The 15,985-nt window shown below is 50.0% G+C and overlaps 2 protein-coding genes across 4 annotated transcripts in view; both read left to right on the top strand.

The window, feature by feature from the left end:
- The window catches only part of PRPSAP1 (phosphoribosyl pyrophosphate synthetase associated protein 1), a 28,833-nt gene extending 23,896 nt beyond the window's left edge, over window positions 1-4,937 (top strand). For all 3 annotated transcript variants that reach the window (XM_030294832.1, XM_030294833.1, XM_030294834.1), the window contains 3 exons: window positions 2,659-2,729; window positions 3,485-3,631; window positions 4,178-4,937. In XM_030294832.1, coding sequence (XP_030150692.1) covers window positions 2,659-2,729; window positions 3,485-3,631; window positions 4,178-4,336 — 377 coding nt within the window. In that variant the 3' untranslated portion in view covers window positions 4,337-4,937. The remainder of the gene's footprint in view (window positions 1-2,658; window positions 2,730-3,484; window positions 3,632-4,177) is intronic.
- A 3,152-nt stretch (window positions 4,938-8,089) lies between these two features.
- On the top strand, window positions 8,090-8,898 carry LOC115500330. Its single transcript, XM_030294626.1, has 2 exons — window positions 8,090-8,599; window positions 8,710-8,898. The coding sequence occupies exons 1-2, from the start codon at window positions 8,090-8,092 to the stop codon at window positions 8,896-8,898; spliced, it is 699 nt and encodes a 232-aa protein (XP_030150486.1).
- Window positions 8,899-15,985: the final 7,087 nt, after the last annotated feature.

The raw sequence follows: 15,985 nt of genomic DNA, 5'->3' as shown, positions 1-15,985 counted from the left end.
GAAAAGTAAACAGGAGTACGGTGACATGTTTTCTGCATCAAACGAGCTGAGTTTTTATTGGCCTTGGGTGAGGGACACTGGCTTGCAATTCTTTTTTCACAGAGGAAAATGGTCAAGAACAGGGACCACATCTCTCTAAGAAGTGGGTAGGCCAACACAACCACCTACTCGCGTGGTCTAATTTAAAGACAGAGCTTAGGGAAGCCTTTCCTAATGTCGGCGGCTTATTTTCTCCCTCTTTTAGGTGCTATGTATATGCAGAGCCTTTTTAACTGCCTGGATTCAAAAAAATTGCCCTTGTTTCTGGGATGGGAAATCAGGAAATGTTGGTTGAAATTGGCCAGTAAAATAGTGCTGGATTTCGGCTTGGCCGATGCTGGTAGGTAGAGAGGCACGCCTGTTCTTTGAGGCTCGCCGTACCTGTAGAGAGGAATCCATTAAAATGGACTGTTTGCTGATAATTACTAACCTATAGGACTACCTTGAGTTTTATTCTTATGTCCCTCTCCCCCTCCTGGTTTAATATTTCAGAATAACGAGAAGCTTTAAAAAGTAGACTACCTAGCCTGTTCTTCTGAAATTTGTTTTTTCTTTGTTCGCTCACTTTCTTTTGAGGGTGAATTCTTGTTTCCCTTTTCTTTTTTTTTTTTTTTTTTTTTTAAACGTTTATTTATTTTTGAGACAGAGAGAGACAGAGCATGAATGGGGGAGGGTCAGAGAGAGAGGGAGACACAGAATCCGAAACAGGCTCCAGGCTCTGAGCCGTCAGCACAGAGCCCGACGCGGGGCTCGAACTCACGGACCGCGAGATCATGACCTGAGCCGAAGTCAGCCGCTCAACCGACTGAGCCACCCAGGCGCCCCTTGTTTCCCTTTTCTACCCCATAGTTAGGTTTGTATACTGATGGGCCTTCCCACGTGTAAATTGTCCAGTGAGATAAGAAGCCTCTCCTTTAAGGACCAGTCAAATCAGGAAGAGATGATGGAGTCATGGTTATTGTCCTCAAGTTCCTAATTTTCAGGAAACTGATGATGTCAATAGGCCAGTTATCTGATAATAATCTGATAATAAGGTTACATTGTCCAAATAAAGTCACTTTGGAAGACGGTGAAGCAAAGCTGGCTCTCTTATCTGGCACCTTTGCCAGTTTCGTTTTCTACAGAGTGGGATTGAGTTTACATTTCTGTATCAGTCTCAGCTAGAGTCAGATATTTCTGGCTTGCGTGGCATCACAGCGTGGCTTCTCCTGTCGATAAGATCTTCCTCGCTCTTTCACTCTGTCCTTAGACCTGTGCTGTCTGAAGACTTCTTAGTGGCTGTTAGTGACGTGTAGCTCTTAAGCTCTTGAAACATGGCCAGTGCTATTTATGGACACTGCACACCAAATATCAAAGACTTAGTATAAAAAAAAAGCAAAACATCCCTTATTTATTTATTTATTTATTTATTTATTTATTTATTTATTTATTGCATATCTGTTACATACTGAAATGATAATATCTTGGATATACTGGGTAAAATAAAATCTATTAATTTTACTTTTCTTTTTTTTTTTTTTTTTAAGATTTTATTTTAGGGGCACCTGGGTGGCTCAGCGGGTTGAACATCTGACTCTTGATTTCAGCTCAGATCACGATCTCACGGCTCAGTAGTTTGAGCCCCACCTCGGGCTCTGTGCTGTCAGTGCAGAACCTGCTTCAGATCCTGTCTCCCTCCGTCTCTGCCCCTCCCCTGCTTGTGCTCGCTCTCTGTCTCTCTCAATAATAAATAAACTTTAAAAGAACAAATTTTAAAAAATAAACATTTAAAAAAACGTAGTCAACAGTAATCTTAAAAAAAAGATTTTATTATTTTTTAAAGATTTTATTTAAAGTTTATTTATTTTGAGAGCAAGAGAAAGCACAAGTCAGGGAGAGGCAAAGAGAGAGAATCCCAAGCAGGCTCTGCATTGTCAGCACGAAGTTGGACACTTGGATGTGGGGCTTGGATCCATGAACTGTGAGATCATGACCTCCGAAGTCAGACACTTAACCTGGCTGAGCCACCCAGGCGCCCCTGAAGATTTTAAGTAATCTCTATAGGGTGCCTGGGTGGCTCAGTCGGTTAGGCGTCCACCTTCGGCTCAGGTCATGATCTCACAGTCTGTGGGTTGAAGTCCCGTGTCAGGCTCTGTGCTGACAGCTCAGAGCCTGGAACCTGCTTTGGATTCAGTGTCTCCCTCTCTCTCTGCCCCTCCCCACCCCCTTTCTCTCTCTCTCTCTCTCTCTCTCTCTCTCACAGACACACACACACACACACACACACACACACACACACACACAAACATTAAAAAAAAAGGATTTTAAGTAATCTCTATACCCAACAAGGGGATCGAACCCACAACCTTGAGTCTTGTGCTCCACCAACTGAGCCAGCCAGGCACCCCTCTTTTTACATAAAATTTTACATAAAATTACATATGGCTCACCTGTTTCTACTGGACAGCACTGCTCTAGACAGTCTGTTTCAGAGACCCTAGGTTCATTTAGGAGAATTTCCTCTTTTTTTTTTTTTTTTTTTTAAATAATGGGTTTTTTCCACCACTTCCAGGGAATGAGGTTGCGATTATACTTATTTAGTGACACGTGACTAACTTGTGATTTGTTTTGTTTTGCTAGTGATGATGGCCAAAGAGAAGCCACCGATAACTGTAGTCGGAGATGTTGGCGGGCGCATCGCAATCATAGTGGTATGGTCGTGGTCATGTGTCGTCCTTCGTGTGCAGGGAGGACACTGCTGCCTCTTAGTAGGTTGTCCACTCAGGGAGTATGTTTCTAGTGAGGATGACAGAGTTATTAAATGGATTCGTCTGTCCTTTCTCATCCACACTCCCTTAGGACAAGTAGAAATGTTTATCTAGTTGAACAGGGATTATTACAACCTACAGATGTAAAAAGAACACAGGAACTCCCGTAAGAGAATTCAACCCCATGAATAACCTTTGTCTTCAGGGGTCTGGGACTCAACTTTTCAGCTTTAGGGCCACGAGATGAACTAAAGATGAGCTCTTCCATTTTTACGAATGAGAACAAGTGCCTTGTTCTTTGTACGTTAGCACGACCGATTTGCTCCCAGCTCCAAATGCCGTTGCTGGGCCTGATTACAATGGCTCACTTTATTTCTGTGTTCTGGCATTTCACTTTTTCTTGAAGAAAAAAAAAAAAAAAAAAAAAAAGAAAACAAGTAAGTGGGACACAGGAATGCGCCTTGGCAGTCCCGACGTCTAGCTGTACGTGTCACATGTGACTCTGAGTACTGACAGCCACACGAAGCACCGTCCACACGCTTCTGTTGCCACTGCGGGATGTTCAGTCTGGGGCCCAGGCGGACAGCTCTGATCTCCAGTGGGAGATCCTCTGAAACCGAGCGCAGAGAAGAGCAGAGAGGCGTGTGTCCAGAGAGACCGAGGGTGGCTCCTTACTGCTAAGTCTGCTCTCTTCTCAGGATGACATCATCGATGATGTGGAAAGTTTCGTCGCTGCTGCGGAGATCCTGAAAGAGAGAGGCGCTTACAAGATCTATGTCATGGCCACTCACGGCATCCTGTCTGCAGAGGCCCCCCGCCTGATCGAGGAGTCCTCCATTGACGAGGTGCGTCTGCTCTTAAGGGGCTTCTTGGCACACCGAGCCTGCGTCCAAACTGGCTTCTCTCTTTTCTGTGAATAGTAAGGTGGCTCCATCAATACTGCCGAGCTGCTCCCTGGAGGGCCTGTGAGGTAGTGGCCTTGCCGGCCGGCCGTTTGTTGGGCCAGACGTGTAGTTGGGAACATGTGTCTGTTGGCATAAAGCTTTGCTTTATGTACTTCATGTAGTTTGTATTGCGGTGTAATTTGGTACTCTGGTGGCATTCCTCCGAAGCCTCGAATTCTTCCCTGACCACAGGAAGGTTCAGCAAGGCGCCGGGCCCTGTCATTCCTGCGTAAGCAGACCGTGACATTGACAATCTTCTGTTCTGGACTCTGTCACCTTTTTCTTGTGTAATGTCGGTTGAGTTTGCTTTGTAAAAACTATACTCAGCGGAATGAGGTCTTGTAGTTTGGAGCTCGGGGAGGTGGCTGGCTCAACTTTTCTGCGTGACCACGTCGGGGCACGCACATCAGTAACAGTGTTTATCTCCCCCGTTGCCGCGATGACTAGGTGGTGGTGACGAATACCGTCCCTCACGAGGTGCAGAAGCTGCAGTGTCCCAAGATAAAGACCGTGGATATCAGTCTGATCCTTTCTGAAGCGATTCGGAGAATCCACAACGGAGAATCCATGGCCTACCTTTTCCGCAACATCACTGTGGATGACTAGCTACCACGGTCGCCTGAACTGCGGGGCCCCTGCGGAAAACGTGGGGAAAGCGGTGCCGTCGACTTCCATCCCCGTGTTTCCTTCCAGGGGAGGACTGCAGACAGCCTGGAGCCATGTAGTCTGTCTTGCCAAGTTCGGGAGGTAGGAGGCATTGAGCTGGTCAAGGGGAGGACAGAGCTCATGGATAAATGGCCTTAACGTCTGCCATCCTCATTCTGTTCCTTAAACACAAGTTACGCTTTCCTGAAAAGCAGCTCCGAATCTTACCGAAATGGAAAAGGAGTTAAAGGCAGGTAAGGTCTTAACTCCGTAACTGGCGGTCGGCACCGCGGGGAGCTGCGTGTGTCGGTGTGGAGCTTGGTTAGGGGAGCCGAGCGCCCGGCGCTGTCTTCCATTCTAGTTGTCCTCTCCCCGTCCGACCTCACAGAAGCCTTTCGTAGAAAAACCCTCTTTTTCTGTGAGAGGCTGCTGGGCCTCCGGCCGCTGAACAACGAAGCATGTGTGGCACGACCCCTAGCAAGGAGGTCCGATTAGAGAGTAGCATCCCGTCTCTGGATACCTGCGTTGCTCTTCAACTGCAAATAAAAGTATTTGTGCTCTTGCTGGTCTGTTCACTGCCTCGCAGAGCCGCCCACTCTCCTGCCTTCACGGTGACTGACTTCTGTCCAGGCTGTGCAGGAGACAGCGGGTACAAAATAAAAGGCGTTCCAGGTCCACGGCTGGTCTCGAGCCCTAGACGTGAGTCTCCGCCTGCAGGTTCCATCCCTTTCCTAAGCAACAGAATCCAATCCTTGTCGGAATAGTAGATTTAAAAATCTAAGTTAAAAAAAAAAAAAAAAGAACTCGCCATGCTTTTTCATGGGTGATAGGTGACACATGTATTGCATTACCTAGGGCTGCATTGGACCTTTCTACGCAGCATTTAAACTTACCTGGCCACAGGGCGCCTGGGTGGCTCAGGCGGTTAAGCGTCCGACTCGATTTTGGCTCAGGTCATGATCTCCTGGTTTGTGAGATCGAGCTCCGCGTTGGGCTCTGCGCTGACAACACAGAGTCTGCTTGGGATTCTCTCTCTCTCTCTGTCCTTCCCCTGTGCGTGCATTCTCTCTCTCTCTCTCTCTCTCTCTCTCAAAATAAACATTTAAAAAAATAATAAAATTACAATTCTAGTTATAGCACACATGTCAGGTAGACCTTTTAAACCTTCCGTCTAATCCAGGGCAGGACTGAATGTAGCAGGAAGGGGCAGTGTCTTTTGGGCAGCGAGCTGGAATTGCTTGTTGGTTCTGTTCCTATGAGACAGTAAGATAATTTGCTTCGTTGTACAATTGTATTTCCCTGCAGGGACGTTTCCCTGACATTTTTATCCCTCTTCCTAATGACTTGAAAGCTTCCCTAACCACAGTCAAGACTTTGAGCACATTAGCTCTTTCCAGCACACATGTCGCCTTCTGTTGAGAGTCCCACGTAGGGGAATTTTGAGCAAGAACTTAATTATCAGATAGTGAAATGGTAGAGGAGGAACCGTAGACTATTACTCAGGAAACCAGTTCTTATTCATAATGTCGGGCAGATGACTAGTCCTTTCTGGGCCTCTGTCATCAGTTGGAAAAAGGGAGGTTTGGATCCAACAGCTAAGGGAGGTCCTTTTCAATTCCAAAATTCCATTTATATGTCCAGTGAATGTTCATTTTCCTGTGTTTATATGTACTTATTTAGCAGAAGCATTCAGTAGAATATATTTCCTCAGATTAGAATTAGAATATATTCATATACGCCCTTTCCACTGCCATTTAGTGGGTCCTGATATGTGACTGGCATGATGCCAAGTCTCAGGGATCTGAAATGAAACCATGAGGACCCGGGGAGCTGACGCTCTGGCCAGAGCTAATGTAGTAGTAGCAGGAGCAAGGGGTAACATCCTTCTGGAAATCACCCAACTTAGAATTGAGAAGCCCACGTTCTACTCCCTCCAGGACAGCGGATGCTCTATCGCAAGGCTTGAACTTTGTGATCTGGCCTCAAGTGTACACAAAGAATTTGTTTTTTTTTATTATTTTTTTTAATGTTTATTTTTGAGAGAGAGAGCATGAGTGGGGGAGGGGCAGAGAGGGGGAGACACAGAATCTGAAGCAGGCTCCAGGCTCTGAGCTGTGTGTCAGCGCAGAGCCCAATGCGGGGCTCCAACTCACGAACCAGGAGATCACGACCTGAGCCAAAGTTGGACGCTTAACCAACTGAGCCACCCAGGCGTCCCCAAATTTTTTAATGTTTACTTTTGAGAGAGACAGAGTATAAGTGGGGAGGGGCAGAGAGAGAGGGAAACAGAATTCGAAGCAGGCTCCAGGCTCTGAGCTGTCAGCACAGAGCCTGATGTGGGGCTCGAACCCATGAGCTGTGAGACCACATCCTGAGCAGAAGTCAGTTGCTTAACCAACTGAGCCACCCAGGCGCCCCAAGAATTTTGTTCTTTTGACAGTATCAGCAACCGTGTGAAGGCCTACGGGGTGTCAGGTGCTAGGACTATGACGATGAACAAGAATGTTTGGGTGTTAACCTTCCTGCAGGTTATAGGCTGATGTTTCACCTCTCTCCCAGGGAACACTTGGGCTGGGGGGGGGGGGGGCATGAAGGATTTCAATTAAATTTTACCAGCTCAGACTAAAAATCTGGATTTGAAAAGTAGTTCCAATAGTACAGATACACAGGTCTTCCCTTCCTGAATATACTAAACATTGAATTTTTCTGTTTTCTGGAAGACTTTGGTATGGGGAAGTCGAGCCCCAGTTGCCAAGAGCACCAAATTCCTCTAGTCCTGTCTAATCCTGCCTCGTAATGAGCTGAAATGCTGGCGTTTGACCAGATGAGTCGTTTTTGAGATGAACTAGGCCAGGGTGGCACAGTAAAGGCCTGCCATGTGGTGGCTGGTCAGAGCTGCCTGGGTAGTGAGTGGTCTCTCCCAAGTTCCCCTCCTTTCTGCTGAAGCACAGTGAGATGGGAACTGTCTCCAAGAGGCCAAGGTCTCAGGACTGCACCCCTAAGACATGTGCCACTGCCCTGAATAATGGAACAAGCTAAGGACACACATGGTGTCCCTTAAATCTTTGTTCCCAGTGGCTGAGTGAACGAATGGGGCGGTTAAGGGACGGCTCGAATCTAGGTGAGCCTTAGGAGGCCTCCCCCTCCCCCAAATGCTGTGCTCCCGATAGCGATGCCTTGGCCCAGCCCCGAAGCCCCTTTAGGAGCATTCACCGATAACAGTTAGTGGTGTGTTGGGGATATGGCCAAGGCTTCCCCGGACCCCACTAGAACGGGCTCCCCTTGTGAGTTTGCGGGTGGCTTCGTGTACGGGGAGGTCCCGTAAGGCGCTCGGCGGGGCCTGTTCATTGGCAGAACCCTCCGCGCGCGGCGTGCCTGCACAACCGGACAGCGAACGGGGCGGTCCCTCCCGTTCCAAACGTCCACCGGCCGCGACCCTGCGCGAGGGGAGGGCGGCCCAGGGCTCGAGCTCGGGGAGCTGGGAGACGGGAGAGGGGAGACCGGACTGCGGAGGGCAGGTGGCGTCCGGACCCCGCCGGGGAGGCAGGCGCCCGGCCCTGGGAGCAAAGAGTGGGAAGCCTGGCGGCCTGGCCCTTCCTCTCCGTCTTCCGAGCGCTGCAGACGGTGGGTGACTCGTGCTCCGGAGAGCGCCAGGGGCGCGGCGGGCAGTGAGGGGGACGCGGCGGGCGCGGACCCCCGCTGAGAAGGCGCACGATGCCGCCCGCGACGGCGACCGCCACGGTCTCCCTCCGGGAGCTGGCCGACCTGGCCATCGGCACCCCGGAGGTGGGCGCCGTCAATTTCACGGCCCTGCACACGCTCATCGTGGCCATGCTCCGGAGCCTCAACCTGCAGGAGATGCGCATCAACTTCCAGTCGCCGTCGCCCGAGTCGAGTCGCTCCTCGGAGCTCCCGCGGACCGTGCTCAGCGCCCCGCAGCTGGCTGTGCCCAAAGAGAAGCCGCGCGGCAGCTCGGCCAGGCCGCCGGCGCTGGAGAGCCGGGTGAAGGACCTCAGCAAGCAGCTCAAGACCGTCACAAGCCAGGTGCAGGGCATCATGAGCCACGTGCAGCACCTTACTTATCCCGTGGGCCGGCTGCCCGTGGACTCCCAGGACTGGCTGCAGGAGGAGATGGCCGTGCTGCTGCCGGACAGGGCTCGAGGAGGGTCGATGAAAATCGGGAAGGACGGCGAGCAGGACGGCGAGCGGGCCAGCGTCACCAAGGTGAGCGCGGGTGGCCAACAGGCCTCTCCCCAAGCGGAGGGGTCCCCAGCAGGGAGGCGCGGGCGCGGTGGGGGCGCCAGACCACCGAGCGGCCCTTCTCGACCTTGCAGGCCACGGTGCTGCTGCACGATGTCGCAGAAGACGTGAAAGCCTTGAAAGAAGCCAAGGAAAAGGCGCAGGAGCATTCCGAGGTGAGGTCCCCTGGTGAGGGAGGTGGGGAGCCCCACCTCGCGGATGAGTCGCCCCTTCCCACGCGGCGCTTTTCCTCGCCGCTCCACCACCAGTCCTCAGACACCTAGGGATCCTGAGCGGGCCCAGTGTGGGGCATGGGGGGGGGGGGGGGGGGGGGGCGGACAACTTCTCAGAATATTCTTTGAGCCAATTTCCTTTAAACAAGAATAAAGTAAGATGGTGGGTGTTGAAAGCCCAATCTCCGTCCTAGAGGAGGGCCTGAGATGGAGAGAGCGCCGTGGTCACACAGCAGCCGCGGGCATCGGCTCCTGAACTTGGGTCTCGGTTTCCTTGGAGAAGGAAGTGGAACTTTCAGACGCACTGTAGGGACCGGAAGCACGAGGCAGTGCTCTTATTTTAGGCCCTCAGGAGGCCACCCAGGGGCTCGGAGCTGGAAGGAGGAGGAGGGGCAATTAGGAAGAAGCACCCCCCTCCCCCTCTCCCGCCGAGGCTGGGGGGGTTGGCGCAGAACAGCTCAAAGAAGACGGTGGGAGCCAGTGACCACATTCTACCTCGGGTCCCAGGCCTTGAGCGCCCAGCGGGACTCATTTTCACTCTGGGAAGCTTTTCTTTTTGAAATGTAGTGTTGGGGGGGTGGGGGGGGGTAGGGTGTTTTGTTTTTTGTTTTTGCTTTTAGACTAAAGGCTTGTTTTACCTTGAGATTCCTACATTCTGGAGGTTTGCAGAAGTCATATGGAGCAACTTAAGTTTTAGCAATTTGTCTTGGCTCTTATGGGGTGCTTTTCTCTTTCAACCACACAGACGTTCAGACACCCTGGAAGTGCCTGATAATTTTTGTCCTTGAGAGGCTTAATCAGCCTCAGTCAGCAGGGCTGGGATGTTTCCTTGGTGGGTAGGATGAAATGAATCCCAGGACCCAAGGCTCCATTCCTCTGCTAGCATTTGCTCTTGACCCGCTGTCCCCCAGTCCCTCCTCCAGTGCCCCCCCCCCCACTTCCCTTCCTCTAGTTGGCTGGAAAGGAAAAGAAGAGCCTTGACTTAACCAGCCCTACCTCTACCCTCCTCCCCTCCTAGATCAGCACACCTCCTTTCTTCTTCTCCTTGTGCGTGGGGTGGGGTGGGGGGGCACAAGAGGAGCTGTTTTGATCCTCAGTCTCTGAACTCTTCTTCCAGAAAGCCTTCCAACGGATGGATGAACTAGAGAAGATAATCAGAGAACGGGACAAATTCCTGGTAATATGGGCAAGCTCTGTCACAAAGGGCCCTCAAGGAGGCAGCTGGGGAAGATGTCTAGACTCCCACCCCAGAGGTCTGTGTCCCTCTGGGGTTCGATGATGCCCTCTGCCCTCTGGGCACTGCCCCTGGATTGAGGGGAAATCCTTCCCATCCCTGTCCGGGTGTCCCACAAGGAGCCGTCACGGGACAGGAATCTGGCTGCCCAAGACTCACTGGTCACATGAAGGACAGTGACTTGTCCTCAGGGCTAGGGCTAGGGTTCTGTTAGCTCAGTTCTGTTCCTGAAGCTTTCAGGGACTAAACTAGGGGTGTGTGTGTGTCTGTCTGTCTGTCTTCTTGTTGTCGGTTACCGTCAGGATCTAGTGGGCCGGAAGCTGAGTTTGATGCCTGTTGGAGAAGAAGTCACCATGGTCACCTGGGAGGAGCTAGAGCAAGCAATTACTGATGGCTGGAGGGCCTCACAAGCGGTGAACAAATGGGGGGGGGGGGGACCTGGGCCGTGGTCTCGGGTGGGGCTCCCCTGAACCTCTCTCCCTTTTTACTACTGCACAATATTCCATTACGTGGATGTTCATAATTTCATGTTTCCTATTATGGGTGTTTTATGTGGTTTTTTTCCTATCTTGTAACAAACCACGCTCCAATGTGACCTTCACACATGCAAACATACCCTCAAGGCAGATTCCCAGAAATGGAATGTGGGTTTGTGATTTGGCTAATTTTTGCCAAACAGTTCTCCGCGGAAATGCTTCCAATTTAACCCCCCACCAACAATGTGGGAGAGAACTTGTTTCTCGAGTTCCCACCAGCCCTGTCTTCCAGTACCCGTTTTTTCCCCAGTTGGATGGAAAATGGTACCTGAGTATAGTTTTGATTTGCTTTTGTAGCTTTTCAAAGTTCCTTTACAGTCTGTTCTGAGATGCCTGAGTCCCTTCACTCTTAGTGGACAAAGATGACCAACCTTGGAAATAAAACGTCTTTAGGGGGCCCTGTGCTGATGACTTTGACACACGGGTGCATGCAATCATCTGTCCGTCCTAAGGCGGTGCACAGGGTAACCAAATTGTTTTTAGATCCCCACCCTGTCTCCGCCTGAATAAAATGGGTATTCTCAAATGGCCCTCAAGGACGAGGATCAGTTGCCCTTTTGGTCCAGATATTCCCCTTCTCCCGGCTTTGTGCCTCTGGATTACTCAGAAAGGACCACCCTCTCTCCCCACCCCACTATTCACACAAACCAGGGAGACAATGGACCTTTTGGCGCCACCAAGTGGCCATCTGGGGCACGTTCACTATTACGTGGGTGCTTTTTGAATGGGGGTGCATCTTCAGAGGAGTTGGAAGAGGACCCTGCAAACGAAAGGAATGGCCTAGAAAAAGGTTGCCTCTGCTTTTGCTGTGTGTGTGTGTGTGTGTGTGTGTGTGTGTGTGTGTGTGTTTTAAGCCAAAGGTTTTGTGCACGTACCAGTATCCTGTTTTAAGTGAACTATGCATTTTTTCAAGGTGCCATAGGAGACACCTGCCAGACCTATAACTAAGCACAATATAAGCTCCTTTAGACATTTTCGCTTCTATGGAGGTAAGAAAGTGTGTGTGTTTTGACAGTTGCTTGTAATCGTGAACAACCCCAGGAACAAATGAGGATAAATTATAAACATGAAAACATCTTTGAGAACAAGTTCTGGTAATGAGTCCACCTGCCGCACAGACCAAAATGAATGCGTGGAGAGCGTCCCTGTGTCAGGCTGAGAAAACACGACAGACATGCCAGAGCCCCATCTTTCTTGCACTGTTGGTGGGACCCTTTATGAAATTAGGATTTCAAAAATCAGCGTTTTTTTTTTTAAGTTTTTTTAAAGAGAGAGCAAGCAGAGAGGGAGAAAGAATCCCAAGCAGCCTCCATGCTATCAGCGCAGAGTCCGATGCAGGGCTTAAACCCATGAGCTGCGAGATCATGACCTGAGCCAAAATCAAGAGTTGGACGCTTAACTGACTGAGCTACCCAGGCACCCCAAAACTCAGCATCGTTAAGGTCAACTATGTGTTTTGGCCAAGGGGCGGTAGCTCTGAGGCGATGCTGAGGCACAGCAACTGCCTGTATCCTAAGTAGGGGGTCAGGACACACACTGGGACGGTGAGTACAGGGTGATCAGCACAGAGGAGTCAATATCATATCTGGAACGCCAGACATGGGAAAGGAGTTGTGTTTTGATCTGGAGGAGGAAGGCTGCAAGCACACACATAGCAGCTACAGTTATGGGAGCTCAGAACTGAGGAGGAAGGTGCCCGTCCCAGGAGTTGAATGTACTTGGGGACACAGCCCAGTGCCAGCCAAAGGCGTATTCTGATGGGCAACAGGGTGTTCTTTACAACTTTGTATACCGTAAGAAGTAAGGGAGATGATTCGTTTTTCAGAAATACCAGATAAAAGCTGTGCTAACAGTAGGTTTACAATCTATTGGAACATGTATGAACCCTCCCCCCCCCCCCCCTAATGGAGTCCCAAACCTTTAGACACATCACTTCCTGGTTCTCCCCACCCTCCCCCTTCCCGTCTCTGATTCGAGGCCTTATTTTTGTGGGCTTTGCAATGAGCATGTGCCAAAAAACTGAAGTCTCTGCGTCACCTCAAAGAATGTACATTTGTTCCAGTCAGACTCTTTTTGCCTTACATGGGCATGGGCATAGGCGACTTCCGGGTAAGGCTGTAACCTCCGTAGTACTCAGCCAGTGAGGAATCAGGGGAGGGACTTACCTCTGTAGCACTCAGCCAATGAGGAACCAGGGGAGGGACTTGCGTGCTAGGAGGTAAATTGTCTGCTGTAACTGCCCAGAGTGTGCCCGTGGGTCAGATGCCCACTCTTGCAAGGACGTTGATTAACGTTTGGTGATCAACCCCTCGCCTCACTGTGCTCGGAGTCTCTGCCTCCCTCCTTTGATTGGGTGGGTGGCCTTAATTCTCACATATACCCAAGAATGATGATGTTGCTTCTGCTGCTTCTCCTTCTTCCCTCCTCCTGTCCTACTACTAGGGGTCAGAACCGAGAAGAGCCTACCCTAGCCCACCAATCAAAACTTTCGTTAAGGGAGGAAAAAGCTTCCTCACTTTCCTGTCATCACAGCGTTGAATCTGAATTTCCAGCTAGATCCCTTTGTGACGGGCATTTAACAATGGAAGAATTTTTCAGCAACCATTTTACCAGGCCCACGGACCTTGAGCACAGACATTCTCTTGCAGAAATAGCATGTCCGAGATAAAGGGCATTTTCTCTTCAAAGCGTTGTGGCCTCTAAACAGAGTAGAAAGCAAAAATTAAAACTTGTATTCCAGTACAACTGTGAAGTTGTGATCAGCATTTAGATATCTTCTGCTTCAGGACCCAAAGAACAGTGGAGCAATCGTGAGGAAGGGCTTCACAAGACTGACCCTGCTCTCATCTACCTGGGCAAAATGGCACATCCCCGGGGAAACAAATTAAAATGTCGTAATGTCTCGGCGTCATGGACATAGTAGGTAGGTTCTGTGGATTGGGGGTGCAGATCTCATTTAAGGCAGAAAGGACTGAAAGCCCCAGTCCAGGAGGGAGCGCTAGATGAATCCTTTGTAGAGACGAGTTCATCTTACATCCTCCTCGTTCAGATCACAACCTAACAGGCTAACAGGGAAGGAGGGGCTTAAAAGAAATGTATTTTGACTCAAAATAGACCCATTGATTCCAAGATGTACATTCCCCCGCCTTCACATTTTAGCGTCTCTGAAATCAGGTTGTGTCTTTGAGTTGATGGTATTTTGTAATTGATTGGCAGCATTTTCCTTTTTCTACCGGTACGTAAATTGATGGTCCATCGTAAACGACACCACCTTAGGCTTGCTGAAGTGAGGAGAGCCGGCACGAGATACACTTTGGTAGGAAAGTCCTATGGTATTGACTATCTTGGAAGGTGAGAGTTGATAAGTGGTCTTAACATAGAGCACCTGGCATCTCTGCCTCCAAGATCCTTGGACTTGGCGCAGGGTGTAAGGGACAGAGCAACAGATGGCTGTTTTCCAGATTTTCCCAGCTGGAGGGGGGGTGAGTAGTTACAGTTTGTTGTTTAGAAATCTAGGAGATGAGTCTGAAGTACGGTTCATGTTAGGAGGTCAGGCCTGGCACCTGTTATTTTCAATTCCCGTGATCCTCAGCTATGATGTGGGTCTCATCTGATGCCAGTAACAAAAACGAGCAACTTTTCTCTTTTTTTTTAATGATTTTTTTAACGTTTATTTATTATTGACACAGAGCGTGAGAGCAGGGGAGGGGCAGAGAGAGAGGGGGAGGCACAGAATCTGAAGCAGGCTCCAGGCTCTGAGCTGTCAGCACAGAGCCCGACGCGGGGCTCGAACTCACAAACCGCGAGATCATGACCTGAGCCGAAGTTAGTCGCCCAACCAACTGAGCCACCCAGGCGCCCCCAAAACCAAAACGACCAACTTTTCGAAAACCCCATTCCATCCCCCCACCATAACCAATATATCCATTTTTCCAGGATTGCAAACTGTAGCTTTAGTTTTAGGCACTGTGGCAAGCTGAATAGGATTGATTTACATGGCAAAAGGGACCTGGTGGATGTGAAGCAGTTAAGGATTTTGAGATGGGGGCTTATTCTGGATCATCTGGGTGGGCCCAGTGGTGTGATCACAAAGGTCCTGATGAGAGGGAGGCAGAAGATTCTACTCCCGAGGAGGGGAAGGAAATGTGGCCACAGAAGCAGAGATTGGAGCCATGCAGGCACAAGCCAAGGAATGCCAGCAAGTCTAAGAAGCTGGAGAAGGCGAGAGCCTACACAGTCAGCACCTGCCAGTCACCTTGACTCCAGCCCAGTGAAACTAGCTTTGGAATTCTGCCCTTCCGACATGTACGATAAGAAATCTGTGCTCTCTGAAGCCACTAAGTTGTGGGGCAGTTTGTAATGGCAGCCATCAGGAACAGGTTAATACAGTCCCCTTCTTCCTCTTGAGGGCAGTTCATGAATGATTGTCTAAGTCTTGTAGGTTTAGCTGAACTTTTCCGATATTGTTTCCGAATGTCAGGCAGCAACCTGGACGGACACAAAGTCCACAGCAATTGGTTCTGGAATGGTTTTCTGACACGAGCAATACATTAAGACATTGGGTGTCTTTTAAGATTTGCCTTCAAAATCTTTGCATGCAGTCAGTTTTCTTTCCCCTCCCTCCCTCCCTCCCTCCCTTTCCTTCCTTCCTTCCTTCCTTCCTTCCTTCCTTCCTTCCTTCCTTCCTTCCTTCCTTCCTTCCTTCCCTTTCCTCCCTTCCTCCTTTCCTTTCCTTTCCTTTCCTTTCCTTTCCTTTCCTTTCCTTTCCTTTCCTTTCCTTTCCTCCCTCCCTCTCTTCCTCTTTTGTTTGTTGTTGTTTGTAGTGATTGATTTTAACTCCAGTAGGCCTCTCTAGGTGACAGGCAGAACCCTAAAATGGTTGCCAAGACTCCTGCCCTCTGCTGCGCACACCTGTATAATCCCCTCGGGTGTGGGCAGAACCTGTGGATATGATTTGGTACCTCTCCCATAATTAGGCTGCTAATACACTGACTTTGAGTTAATCTCAGGAAGGATTGGGTGGCCCTTACCTAATCAGGTGAACCCTCTCAAGCAAGTGAAACCCGAGTCTGGCCCCTGTGGAGGGGGCCGACTGGCTGGGATCGAGAGTGGCCTCTAGGAGCAAAGAGCTACAGCCGGGCACGAGGAGCTGAGTTCTGGCAACGATGCTGAGCCTGAGATAAGGCCGCAGCTTGGCCTAGATTGCAGGCTGAGGGCCCTGATGGAGAACACAGATAAAACATGTCCAGACTCATGACCCATGGAAACAGTGAGATAACCAACTCTAAACTCGTGTCGTTTTCGGTGTCTATGTCTGTGGCAATTTGTGAGACGGCAGGAGAAAACGAGTCCAGGTCGTTGAACCGGT

The sequence above is a fragment of the Lynx canadensis genome, chromosome E1 (genome assembly GCF_007474595.2).
Source record: "Lynx canadensis isolate LIC74 chromosome E1, mLynCan4.pri.v2, whole genome shotgun sequence".
Classification (NCBI taxonomy): domain Eukaryota; kingdom Metazoa; phylum Chordata; class Mammalia; order Carnivora; family Felidae; genus Lynx; species Lynx canadensis.
The sequence above is the reverse complement of the archived record's forward strand: the minus strand, read 5'-3'. Positions and strand labels throughout refer to the sequence as shown.